Source organism: Terrapene carolina, unplaced genomic scaffold, assembly GCF_002925995.2.
Source record: "Terrapene carolina triunguis isolate 2854851 unplaced genomic scaffold, T_m_triunguis-2.0 Scaffold51, whole genome shotgun sequence".
NCBI classification, from domain to species: Eukaryota; Metazoa; Chordata; order Testudines; family Emydidae; genus Terrapene; species Terrapene triunguis.
The window spans coordinates 1990426-2004113 of record NW_020664402.1 but is presented as its reverse complement, the minus strand read 5'-3'; the positions used below and the strand labels follow the sequence as shown (position 1 = coordinate 2004113).

General features: G+C 46.8%; 1 protein-coding gene across 4 annotated transcripts in view; it reads right to left on the bottom strand.

Moving 5' to 3' along the window:
• The window catches only part of LOC112114971 (KAT8 regulatory NSL complex subunit 3-like), a 60968-nt gene extending 47753 nt beyond the window's left edge, over positions 1-13215 (bottom strand). For all 4 annotated transcript variants that reach the window (XM_026657004.1, XM_026657012.1, XM_026657017.1 and 1 more), the window contains exons 1-2: positions 12935-13215; positions 405-575 (exon numbers count right to left, since the gene is read on the bottom strand). In XM_026657004.1, coding sequence (XP_026512789.1) covers positions 405-575; positions 12935-13149 — 386 coding nt within the window. In that variant the 5' untranslated portion in view covers positions 13150-13215. The remainder of the gene's footprint in view (positions 1-404; positions 576-12934) is intronic.
• Between the last annotated feature and the right edge of the window lie 473 nt (positions 13216-13688).

Genomic DNA, 13688 nt, shown 5'->3' with positions numbered 1-13688 from the left:
AAAATATCCTCACACCTTCTATGGGTCATCTCAATTATCACTTCAAAGGTTTTTTTCTCTCTCCTGCTGATGATAGCTCATCTCAATTGATTGGCCTCTTACAGTTGGTATGGCTACTCCCACCTTTTCATGTTCTCTGTATGTATAAATATCTTCTTTCTGTGTGTTCCATTCTATGCATCCGATGAAGTGGGCTGTAGCCCACGAAAGCTTATGCTCAAATAAATGTGTTAGTCTCTAAGGTGCCACAAGGACTCCTGTTCTTTTTGCAGATACAGACTAACACGGCTGCTACTCTGAAACCTGTCATTTCCACGTTACTTACTTTATTCCTCTTCCCAGCTAACAGCCTCTCAGTAAGAACTGCAGCACGGAAACCCCCAACAGCATCCCAGCCATGTTACCTGTTCATGTGCTCCTCCCAGTCATCTGGTGGAGGAGGGGCATCGGCATCCGTACGGGCAAAGATGACGTGGCGCTCACACTCGTTCATAACACTGCGCGCTTTCTGGTTGTCGTAGAGCGGGACAGGCGTGGGTGTGACGGTTTCCACATCGATGGGGATATCCACCTCACTGAAAGGAGAGCTGGGATTTCAGAGAACAGGACCCTGCCCTATCACAGCAGCCTTAGAGCAGCAGGTTTCTCAACACAAAACAGGAACTGGAAACACACTGCACTGGATTACAGGTACCTGCCTGGGCAAGATGGAACAGAGACAGCACACCTGTGCCCACCTGTCTGAAAGCACAAGGCTCCTTCAAGCTTATTTCATCCTCCATCCCACACAAGCTCCAAATCAGTATCTGACCATGGCTGAGACACAGCCTTTGAAGCTGCTGCCACTGGAGCAGAAGATGGAACCGTGCTGTTTTTCATTGCATTTGTAACCGTATTCTGCACCCGAAACCTCTGTCTTGGGGCCAGGCTACGCTACAAAATGAAATGTCATCTAACAACATGATTGTCTCCTGACAAGGTTACTTGCAATTTGTAGTGCTGATAAGCCCTGAATCAGGTTTTAACCATGTGTGGGCCTGACTGTTATAAAAAGGCAGCCAGTTGCGAACCAGCTGAGCGGCGAACAGTGGAGGCTAATAGAGGGAGTTTGCCTGGGGAGAGCCCACTGAGGCTTTCATCTTGCGGGCTTCTATGAGTAGTTACTGCAACAGCTGAGGAAGCTCTTAGAGGGAAGGTAATATGGACGGTGAGCAATCAGCTGTTGTGACCTGCACAGGATGTGCCATGTCTGTCTTTCTTCCACAGGACAGAAGCAACTTTCTCTGTACAAAGTGCAAGCTGGTCTCCATATTGGAAGAGAAGGTTCAAGGTTTGGAGAAACAAGTATCAACCCTGCGTTGCATAAGAGAAAATGAAGATTTCCTGGACAGATGTCAGGATATGCTTCTATGGGCACAACATTCTGAAGAATCACAGCAGGCTGCGCAGCGGGGACAGAAGGACGGTGAAGAAAATTGGCAGCATGTGACCTCCAGAAGAAGAAAGAGGAGACTCCATGTACCAGCAATGCAGATACAGGTGAGCAACCATTTTCATGTTCTCTCCACAGGTACTAATGCGGAGAGTGGACTAGATGATACATCTGAGGGAAGGGAGCAGAAGGAGACTCCACCGATTGGAAGGCATGAGATGCACTGTCCTAGGGATGGGGGTTCCACGACCAACGCTCCCAAGAGAAGGAGGCGGGTGGTGGTGGTCGGGGACTCCCTCCTAAGGGGGACTGAGTCATCTGCCATCCCAACTGGGAAAACCAAGACGTGTGCTGCTGGCCAGGAGCTAGGATTCATGATGTGACAGAGAGACTGCCAAAACTCATCAAGCTCTCAGCTCGCTACCCCTTTCTGCTTCTCCACGTGGGCACCAATAATACTGCCTAGAATGACCTTGAGCGGATTACTGCAGACTATGTGGCTCTGGGAAGAAGGATAAAGGAGTTTGAGGCACAAGTGGTGTTCTCGTCCATCCTCCCTGTGCAGGGAAAAGGCCTGGGTAGAGACCATCGAATCGTTAAAGGCTACGCAGGTGGTGTTGAAGAGAAGGTTTTGGATTCTTTGACCATTGGATGGTGTTCCAAGAAGAAGGATTGCAAGGAAGAGATGGGCTCCACCTAATGAAGAGAGGGAAGAGCATCTTCGCAAGCAGCCTGCCTAACCTAGTGAGGAGGGCTTTAAACTAGGTTCACCGGGGGAAGGAGACCAAAGCCCTAAGTGGGGAAGTGGAATACCGGGAGGAAGCACGAGCCGGAGAGCGCAAGAGGGGAGGACTCCTGCCTCATACTGAGAAAGCAGGACGATCAGCGAGTTATTTTAAGTGCCTATACACAAATGCAAGAAGACTGGGAAACAAGCAGGGAGAACTGGAAGTCCTGGTACAGTCAAGGAATTATGATGTGATTGGAATAACAGAGACTTGGTGGGATAACTCACATGACTGGAGTATTGTCATGGATGGATATAAACTGTTCAGGAAGGACAGGCAGGGCAGAAAAGGTGGGAGAGTTGCATTGTATGTAAGAGAGCAGTCTGACTGCTCAGAGCTCCAGTATGAAACTGCAGAAAAACCTGAGAGTCTCTGATTTAAGTTTAGAAATGTGAGCAACAAGAGTGATGTCGTGGTGGGAGTCTGCTATAGACCACCAGACCAGGGGGATGAGGTGGACGAGGCGTTCTTCAGGCAACTAACAGAAGTTACTAGATCACAGGCCCTGCTTCTCATGGGGGACTTCAATCACCCTGATATCTGCTGAGAGAGCAATACAGCGGTGCACAGACAATCCAGGAAGTTTTTGGAAAGTGTAGGGGACAATTTCCTGGTGCAAGTGCTGGAGGAACCAACTAGGGGCAGAGCTCTTCTTGACCTGGTACTCATAAACAGGGAAGAATTAGTAGGGGAAGCAAAAGTGGATGGGAACCTCAGAGGCAGTGACCATGAGATGGTCAAGTTCAGGATCCTGACACAAGGAAGAAAGGAATGCAGAAGAATACAGACCCTGGACTTCAGAAAAGCAGACTTTGACTCCCTCAGGGAACTGATGGGCAGGATCCCCTGGGAGAATAACATGAGGGGGAAAGGAGTCCAGGAGAGCTGGCTGTATTTTAAAGAATCCTTATTGAGGCTGCAGGAACAAACCATCCCGATGTGTAGAAAGAACAGTAAATATGGCAGGCAACCAGCTTGGCTTAACAGTGAAATCCTTGCTGATCTTAAACTCAAAAAAGAATCTTACAAGAAGTGGAAGCTTGGACAAATGACAAGGTGGACAAGGGTGGAGTATGAAAATATTGCCAAGGTATGGAGGAGTGAAATCAGGAACGCCAAATCACACTTGGAGTTGCAGCTAGCAAGGGATGTTAAGAGTAACAAGAAGGGTTTCACCAGGTATGTTAGCAACAAGAAGGTGGTCAAGAAAAGTGTGGGCCCCTTACTGAATGGGGGAGGCAACCTAATGACAGAGGATGTGGAAAAAGCTAATGTACTCAATGCTTTTTTTGCCTCTGTCTTCATGAACAAGGTCAGCTCCCAGACTACTGCACTGGGCAGCACAGTATGGGGAGGAGGTGAGCAGCCCTCTGTGGAGAAAGAAGTGGTTCAGGACTATTTAGAAAAGCTGGACGAGCACAAGTCCATGGGGCCGGATGCAATGCATCTGAGGGTGCTAAAGGAGTTGGTGGACGTGACTGCAGAGCCATTGGCCATTATCTTTGAAAACTCATGGCGATCGGGGGAGGTCCTGGATGACGGGAAAAAGGCTAATGTAGTGCCCATCTTTAAAAAAGGGAGGAGGATCCGGGGAACTACAGGCCAGTCAGCCTCACCTCAGTCCCTGGAAAAATCATGGAGCAGGTCCTCAAGGAATCAATTCTGAAGCACTTCGAGGAGAGGAAAGTGATCAGGAACAGTCAGCATGGATTCACTAAGGGCAAGTCATGCCTGACTAACCTAATTGCCTTCTATGATGAGATAATTGGCTCTGTCGATGAGGGGAAAGCAGTGGACGTGTTATTCCTTGACGTTAGCAAAGCTTTTGATACGGTCTCCCACAGTATTCCTGCAGGCAAGTTAAAGAAGTATGGGCTGGATGAATGGACTATAAGGTGGATAGAAAGCTGGCTAGATCATCGGGCTCAACAGGTAGTGATCAATGGCTCCATGTCTAGTTGGCAGCCGGTATCAAGCGGCGTGCCCCAAGGGTCGGTCCTGATGCCGGTTTTGTTCAATACCTTCATTGATGATCTGGAGGATGGCGTGGACTGCACCCTCAGCAAGTTTGCAGATGACACTAAACTGGGAGGAGTGGTAGATACGTTACGTTGGAGGGTAGGGATAGGATACAGAGGGAGCTAGACAAATTAGAGGATTGGGCCAAAAGAAATCTGATGAGGTTCAACAAGGACAAGTGTAGAGGCCTGCACTTAGGACGGAAAAATCCCATGCACTGCTACAGACTAGGGACCGAATGGCTAGGCAGCAGTTCTGCAGAAAAGGACCTAGGGGTTACAGTGGACAAGAAGCCGGATATGAGTCAACCATGTGCCTTTGTTGCCAAGAAGGCTAACGGCATTTTGGGCTGTATAAGTAGGGGCATTGCCAGCAGATCGAGGGACGTGATCATTCCCTCTATTCGGCATTGGTGAGGCCTCATCTGGAGTACTGTGTCCAGTTTTGGGCCCCACACTACAAGAAGGATGTGGAAAAATTGGAAAGAGTCCAGCGGAGGGCAACAAAAATAATTAGGGGCCTGGAGCACATGACTTATGAGGAGACGCTGAGGGAACTGGGATTGTTTAGTCTGCAGAAGAGAAGAATGAGGGGGGATTTGATAGCTGCTTTCAACTACCTGAAAGGGGTTCCAAAGAGGATGGATCTAGACTGTTTTCAGTGGTAGCAGATGACAGAACAAGGAGTAATGGTCTCAAGTTGCAGTGGGTGAGGTTTAGGTTGGATATTAAGAAAAACTTTTTCACTAGGAGGGTGGTGAAGCACTGGAAGGGGTTACCTAGGGAGGTGGTGGAATCTCCTTTCTTAGAGGTTTTTAAGGTTGGGCTTGACAAAGCCCTGGCTGGGATGATTTAGTTGGGGATTGGTCCTGCTTTGAGCAGGGGGTTGGACTAGATGACCTCCTGAGGTCCCTTTCAACCCTGATATTCTATGAGTCTGTGTCTCCCAACCCACTTCAGTCGTAGGCAGGAGCGATGCCAGGGTTTTTGCCGCCCTAGGCGGCAACGCTCCTCCTCTGAGCATTCAGCAGCAGGGGTCCTTCCGCTCCGCGTCTTCGGGGCACTTCGGCGGCGAGTCCCGGAGCGAGTGAAGGACCCGGCGCCGAATTTCCGCCTAAGACCCAGAGCGGAAGGACCCCCCGCCGCCGAATTTCTGACGAGGACAGCAAAATGCCGCCCCCCCAAATCCTGCCGCCCTAGGCGACCGCCTAGGGTTGCCTAGTGGAAGCGCCGGCCCTGGTAGTAGGCACAGATCCTGTAGCACACACCTGTGTGTCTACATGACGTTCCAAAGAAGTCAGCGGGACACCATACATGCAGGGGTCCATGCTTGCAGATTTCATAGCCCCACTGGGGCCTTCAATGGCCCGAGGTGGTAGCAGTTTGGTAACATGGCTCACATACAGTTTAAGAACATAAGTACAGGTATACTGGATCAGACCTAAGGTCCACCTAACCCAATATCCTGTCTTCCGATGGTGGCCAGTGCCAAATGGTTCAGAGGGAATGAACAGAACAGGACAATTTATCGAAGGATCCATCCCCTGTCGTCCACTCCCAGCTTCTGGCAGTCAGGAGTTTAGGGACACCCAGAGCATAGGATTGCATCTCTGACCATCTTGGCTAATAGTCATTAATGGACCTACCCTTCACAAACTAGTCTAATTCTTTTTTGGATCCAGTTAAATTTTTGGCCTTCACAGAATCCCCTGGCAATGAGTTCCACAGGTGAACTGTGCATTGTGTGAAGAAGTACTTCCTTTTGTTTTAAATCTCCTGCCCATTGATTTCACTGGATGACCTCTAGTTTTTGTGTTATGAGACAGTGTAAATAACACTTCTCTATTCACTGTCTCCACGCCATTCATGATTTTATAGACCTCTATTGTATCCCCTCCCCCCTTAGTCGTCTCTTTTCTAAGATGATCTGTCCCAGTCTTTTGAATCTCTCCTCATATGGATGCTGTTCCATACCCCTAATCATTTTTGTTGCCCTTTTCTGTACTTTTGCCAATGGGGCAACCAGAACTGCACCCAGTATTCAAGATGTGGATATACAATGGATTTCTCTAGTGGCATGATATTTTCTGTCTTATTATCTCTACCTTTCCTAATGGTTCCAAACATTGTTAGCTTTTTTGACTGCCATTGCACATTGACTGGATGTTTCCAGAGAAGTATCCACAATGACCCCCAAATCTCTCTCTTGAGTGGCAACAGCTAATTTAGACCCCATCATTTTGTAAGTATAGTTGGGATTATTTTTCCAATGTGCATTACTTTGCCCTTATCAACACTGCATTTCATCTGCCATTTTGTAGCCCAGTCACCCAGTTTTGTGAGATCCCTTTGGAACTCTTCACAGTCAGTTTTGGACTTAATCTTGAATAATTTTGTATCGTCTGCAATCTTTGCCACCTCACTGTTTACCCCTTTTTCAGATCATTTATGAATATGCTGCACAGCACATGTCCCAGTACAGATCCCTGAGGGACACCACTATTTACCTCTCTCCATTGTGAAAAGTGACCATTTATTCCTACTCTTTGTTTCCTATCTTTTAGTCAGTTACTGATCCAGAAAAGGACCTTCACTTTTACCCCGACTGCTTACTTTGCTTAAAAGCCTTTGGTGTGGGACCTTGCTAAAGGCTTTCTGAAAATCCAAGTACACTATATCAGCTGAATCACCCTTGTTCAGATGCTTGCTGACCCCCGAAAAGTATTCAAAGATTGGTTATGCATGATCTCCCTTTACAAAAGCCGTGTTGACTTTTCCCCAACATACTGTTTCATGAACATGTCTGATAATTCTGTTCTTTACTGAAGTTTCAACCAGTTTGCCTGGTGCTGAAGTTAGGCTTTCCGGCCCTGTCATTGCCAGGACTGCGTCTGGGACCTCTTTTAATAATCGGGATTACAGTAGCTATCCTCCAGTCATCTGGTACAGAGGCTGATTTAAGTGATAGGTTACATTCAAAAAGTAGTTCTGCAATTTCATATGAGAGTGCCTTCAAAATTATTGGGTGAATAGGATCTGGTCCTGGTGACTTCTTACTATTTAATTCATCAATTTGTTCTACTGACAGCTCAATCTGGGACAGTTCCTCAAATCTGTCACCTAAAAAGAATGGCTCCGGTATGGGAATCTCCCTCATATCCTCTGCAGTGAAGACCGATGCAAAGAATTCATTTAACGTGTTTGCAATGACCTTGTCTTTCTTGAGTGCTCCTTTAGCACCTTGATTGTCCAGTGGCCCCACTAAATGTTTGGCAGGCTTCCTGTTTCTGATGTACTTAAAAAAAAATATGTCTTTTGCAAGTTGCTCTTTAAAGTCTTTTTTTGCCCTGCCTAATTATACTTTTACACTTAGGCCTGGTCTACACTGGGGGGCGGGCGGAAGCTATGAATAACGTAGCTGAAGTCAAAGTACTTAGATCGACTTATCGCGGTGTCTTCACTATGGTGAGTCGACTGCTGCCGCTCCCCCGTCGACTCTGCTTGCACCTCTCGCTGAGCTAGAGTACAGGAGTCCACGGGAGAGCGCTCGGGGATCGATTTATCGAATCTAGACTAGACGTGATAAATCAATCCCCGCTGGATCGATCCAGTAGTGAAGACATACTCTTACTTGCCAGAGTTTATGCTGCTTTCTACTTTCCTCAGTAGGATCTGACTTCCAATTTTTAAAGGATGCCTTTTTGCCTCTAATAGCCTTTTTTACTCTGCTGTTTAGCCATGGTGATAATTTTATTTGGTCCATGCTGGATTATATTGGCTAAGGTATGTGGGTGGATAATGGGATGAGTGGAGGAGGGAAGGAATTCAAACAAAATGGCTCAGCTATAAACAATGGTTAAAACACTTTTCAATCTTGCAAGTTTTAACCATTGTTTATAGCTGAGCCATTTTGTTTGAAATACAAATTACTGAGCTTTCTTGGGGGCCTTTATTTGTTTAACTGAAATGCCTATATCTGATGCTTTACTCTTCAGCTCAAGTAGTAGCAGAGACTCTGCAGAAGTTACTGCACCATAGAGCAGTTGCGGAGAAAACATCCCACCTGTTTTCCTAGATAAGTTGCATCACTTCCGGCAAGTAAATTTATCTCACACATGATCAGGGCTCTGTGACCCCTGCATCATCTGGGGAGCCCTCCAGTGGTATCTGTATTCACAGATTCAGAGTTTAAGACCAAAAGGGACCATTAGATCATCTCATCTGACCACAGGCCAGAGAATTTCACCCAGTTACTCCTGAATTAAGCCCATTAATTTGAATTTGACTAAAGCACATCCTGTCTTGATTTGAAGACTTTAGGAGATGGAAAATCCATCATTTCCCATGGTAGTTTGTTCAATGGTTAATCACCCTCACCGTTAAAATTTGTGCCTTGTTTCTAATTTGAATTTGTCTGATCTCAGCTTCCAGCCATTGGTGGTTCTTCTGCCTTTCTGCACTAGATTAAAGAGGCCTTTAGTACCTGGTGTTTTTTTTCCCTCCCCTGAAGGAATTGATGATGATAATAATGTCACCTCTCAATTTTCTTGTTGATAAGATTAAGCTCTTTCAGTCTCCCTGTTAGGTATTTTCTCCAGACCCTGAACACTTTCTGTGGCTCTTTTCTGCACCTTCTCTGATTTTTCAACATCCCTGTAATAATATAAATACTAGAACTGGATGCAGCATTCCAGTATCAGTCTCACCCATGCTGTATACAGAGAGACGAATCACCTCCTCGCTCCTTCTCTCTACTGTACTGTGGACACAGCCAAGGATCGCGTTAGCCCTTTGGCCACAGCATCGCACTGGGAGCAGTGATTTTACATTTACTTCCAGATCACTGATAATATATTTAACAGCATCAGGCAGAAAACCAATCCCTGCAGAACTGCACTAGAAACATCCCCATTTGATGACTATAACATAATCAGGCCGACCTTGATTCTTTTATTCCATCCACCCATCCCACACATACACATAGGAAACAGTTCCAGCATCACAAAGGGAAAATACATAAAACAATAAAGGAAAATAAGAGAGGGGACACACTAGGCTGCAAAATATAGGCAACAAAAATAAAACATCCCCTTCTCTTATCCCATGACTGCTCCAGTGGTCCCATCACCTATTTTGAGAAATACCAACCCCCCAACCTTTTGGAGGGATGTGCGGAGGCCTGGTCTGCACTTGGAAATTTTACTCTTTCTAACTATGGTCATCAACAATCATGTGAGCGCACACGCTCCTGAAGACAGTGAAGGACCCACCATGTCACAATCAGCTGAAGGCAGTCTGACCTGCTGCACACGCTGACTTCTAAAATGCATTCAGCACTGGCTAGCTACCAAGCCCAGCAAGCATGTTCAGACATGGTGACATTCTGTAGTGTACACCGGGTCTGCGAGTTTATTAGCTCACACCCAGTCCCTCTCTAAAGGTTTTGTTTAGACTAGAATTTAGAGATGTGATGTTAGCTCAAGTTAACTAGCTTGATCTAATTAACAGCTTCTAAAACTCTAGTCAAGACAAAGCCATTGTACTTTAAGCACTTAGGCCTTGGCTACACTTGCAGCTGTACAGCGCTGTGAGTTAAACCTGTCTTCGTACAGCTGAGTAGGGAAAGCGCTGCAGTCTGTCCACATTGACAGCTGCCAGCGCACTGTCGTGGCCACATTTGCAGCGGCATTGGGAGCGGTGCATTATGGACAGCTATCCCAGCGTTCAAGTGGCTGCAATGTGCTTTTCAAAAGGGGGGCAGGGGTGGAGTGTGACAGGAAGCGTGGGGGGAGAGAGAGAAGGCAAGTTCCGACCCCGCTCCCTCCTCCACCCCCTCCCACTCACTGAAAGCAAACAGCAGCTGTTTGTTTCTTTCCCTCACAGACCAGATAAGCAGCCACTCCCCGAAACGGACGCCCCTCTCCCTCCCGCAGCCGCCTCTCTCTTCAAGCAAACATCAGCTGTGGGCGTTCCAAAGGGAGCCCCCCTGCCTGCCTCTACTCATCCACAGCAAACAGTAGCTGTGTTTGTTTTTTTGATAAGCAGCTCCAGGAGCCCGGAGTTCACAACAAAACAAAGAGAGAAAGCTTCACTTAAAAGGATTATGGGGAGTTTCCGAAGGTCAATCACTGCATAATAAGGTTACTCTCCGTTTAAACTGGAGCACCAGCGTCTTAGCCACTCCGTCTCAGCCACTCCGCAGCAGCTGTTATTCCTCTCGGGGAGGTGGAGTACCTGCAGCGCTGCAGCCACGGAGATACAGCGCTGCAAATGCCTTGCCAATGTGGACGGGGAGTAAGTTACAGCGCTGGGGGCGGCTTTATTGCGCTGTAACTCTCAAGTGTAGCCAAGGCCTTACTAAGCAGATCTCTAGGCTTTCACTGGACTTCACGAGCATTTCAGGTCTTGTCTGGACCAGAATTTAAAGGCGTGATGTTAGCATCAGAGGTGGGCAGGAAACAGTTTTCCTGACCCAGGAGAATTTTCGAGATTTTGAAAAATGTTCCCATCCTGAATCTAGGTTAAAAGTCAAAATCTTGAAAATTTACATGGATTGAAAATGCAAAAAAGTTTCAGATTGAGTCAATTGAAACGTTTAATTTCAGTATCTGGAGAAGGAGTAGAGAGGTAATTTCATCTCTATTCGGCACTGGTACGACCACCGCTGGAATACTTTGTCCAGTTCTGCTGCCCACAATTCAAGAAGGGTGTTGATAAATTGGAGAGGGTTCAGAGAAGAGTCATGAGAATGATTAAAGGATTAGAAACCTGCTTCATAGTGAGACATCAAGGAGCTCAATCTGTTTAGTATAACAAAGAGAAGATTAAAGAGTGACTTGATTACAGTCTATAATGGGATCTCAAACTGGGGGTTGCAACCCCTTAGGGGGTCACAAGATTATTACGTGGGGGTCGTGAGCTGTCAGCCTCCACCTCGTAACCCCGCTTCACCTCCAGCCTTTATAATAGTGTTAAATATAAAAAAAAGTGTTTTTAATTCATAAGAGGGGGCACGCTCAGAGGCTTGCTGTGAGAAAGGGGTCACCAGTACAAAAGTTTGAGAACTACTGGTCTACAATACCTATGTGGGGAATAAATATTTGATAATGGGCTCATCAGTGTAGCACAGTTGTTTTCAACCTGTGGTCCGCAGACCCCTGAGGGGCCGCAGAATATGTCTAAGATTTCCAAATGGGTCCGCATCTTCATTTGAAATTTTTTAGGGGCCCGCAAATGAAAAAAAGATTGAAAATCACTGATGTAGCAGAGAAAGGTCCTACACAATCCAATGGCTGGAAGCAGAAAGTAGATAATTTCAGACTGGAAAGAAGACATAATTAAAAAAAAAGAGAGAGTAATTGATCATAGAACAATTTGCCAAAGATCATGGTGGATTCTCCACCACCAACCATTTTTAAATCAAGATTGGATGATTTTCTAAAAGATCTGCTCCAGGAATTACTTTGAGAAAGTGCTCTTTCCTGTGTTATACAGGAGGTCAGACCAGATGATCATAATGATCTCTCTGGCCTCAGAATATATGTACAATTTTGAACTGTTTCATTTCTATTTCAACCTTTTTAAGTTTGTGTTTTTACTGAATTAAATTCCAAAGTGACTTTTTGTTTTGAACTGTCTAGACAATTGTCAGATGAAATTCAATGTTGCTTAATGCAAAGTACTGCACAATGGAAAGCATAATCCCAACCATACATACAATATGTTAGGGTGTAAATTAGCTCTTATGACTCAAGAAAGAGATCTTGGAGTAACTGTGGATAATTCTCTGAAAACATGCACTCAATGTGCAGCGGCAGTCAAAAAAGCAAACAGAATGTTGGGCATCATTAAGAAAGGGATAGATAATAAAACAGAAAATATCATATTGCCTCTATATAAATCCATGGTACGCCCACATCTGGAATACTGCGTGCAGATGTGGTCGCCCCATCTCAAAAAAGATATATTGGAATTGGAAAAGGTTCAGAAAAGGGCAACAAAAATGATTAGGGGTATGGAACGGCTTCCATATGAGGAGAGATTAATAAGATTGGGACTTTTCAGCTTAGAAAAGAGACAACTAAAAGGGGATATGATAGAGGGCTATAAAATAATGACTGGTGTGGAGAAAGTAAATAAGGAAGTGTCATAATACAAGAACTAGGGGTCACCAAATGAAATTAATAGGCAGCAAGCTTATAACAAACAAAAGGAAGTATTTCTTCACACAACGCACAGTTAACCAGTGGAACTCTTTGCCAGAGGTTGTTGTGAAGGCCAAGACTATAACAGGGTTCAAAAAAGAACTAGATAAACTCATGGACGATAGGTCCATCAATGACTATTAGCCGGGATGGTGTCACTAGCTTCTGCTTGTCAGAAGCTGGGAATGGGCGACAGGGGATGGATCACTTGATGATTCCCTGTTCTGTTCATTCCCTCTGTGGCACCTGGCACTGGCCACTGTCAGTAGACAGGATACTGGGCTAGCTGGACCTTTGGTCTGACCCAGTATGGCCGTTCTTATATTCTTAGACTGGGGTTTCAACATGTGTTACCTAATGTGTTTAAAAAGCACCTTGAAAACAGACACAGAAAGCAACAAGTGAACCATCAGAGCACAGGGAAGGAATATCCAAGGTACACGTGGACCCAAACCCAACCAACTCAGTAGCACCAGAAAAGGCTATGCTCACATGGTGCTGTCTTGGTGCCTCCTGGGGGTGACAAAGAGCATCCGAGTAGGCCGGGCACTGCTAGCATCGGGGTGGGCACTCCATGGCTTGGCATAGCTGTGGTCCAAGAAGACCAGGTCCAGCTCTCTCTCATGGACAGAGAGCTGGAAGAGCAACGAAGTTCCCATCCTCCTGGCTGAAGTCTGGAAGTCCCGCTCGCTGCCTCGGTACGACATGTCTTCTGGGGCGTCCCCACTTCTAGCGCCAATGTAAATGCTTCTTCCGGCTCCTCATCCTGCCCACCTTGCTGTGGGACAACATGGGAGAGGGAGGTAAACACGCTGTGGAGAAATGGCCCTTGCTGTATTGCCCCGTCCCCAACACAGATGACAAAGCCGTGCCCAGGAATAGCAGCCACTCCCTCACCAGACCCCAGGAGACAGAGACCCCAGTGGTACGTTATTGCATCCAGCTCCAGCCCCATAACACCCCCAGCCAAACAAGCCAGTATCCTCGTGCCCCTTCTGATATCCTGCGGGCAGAGCATCTGGCACCGCCCGCTCCCAAATCCCTCTTTAATGCCCCCCACAGCCTGACCCCGTGCTGCAACACCCACCCAGGCAGGCAGGCAGGCAGCCAGCCTCCCCCCGGGGCAAGAGGAGCAGCGGGGGGCGCTGGGTACAAGGGTGCTGGGGGGCAAGGGGAATGGGGGACAGGGCGGGGGCACTAGGGATGGGGGCGCTGGGGAGCAGAGCAGGGGGCTGGGGTCAGGGCA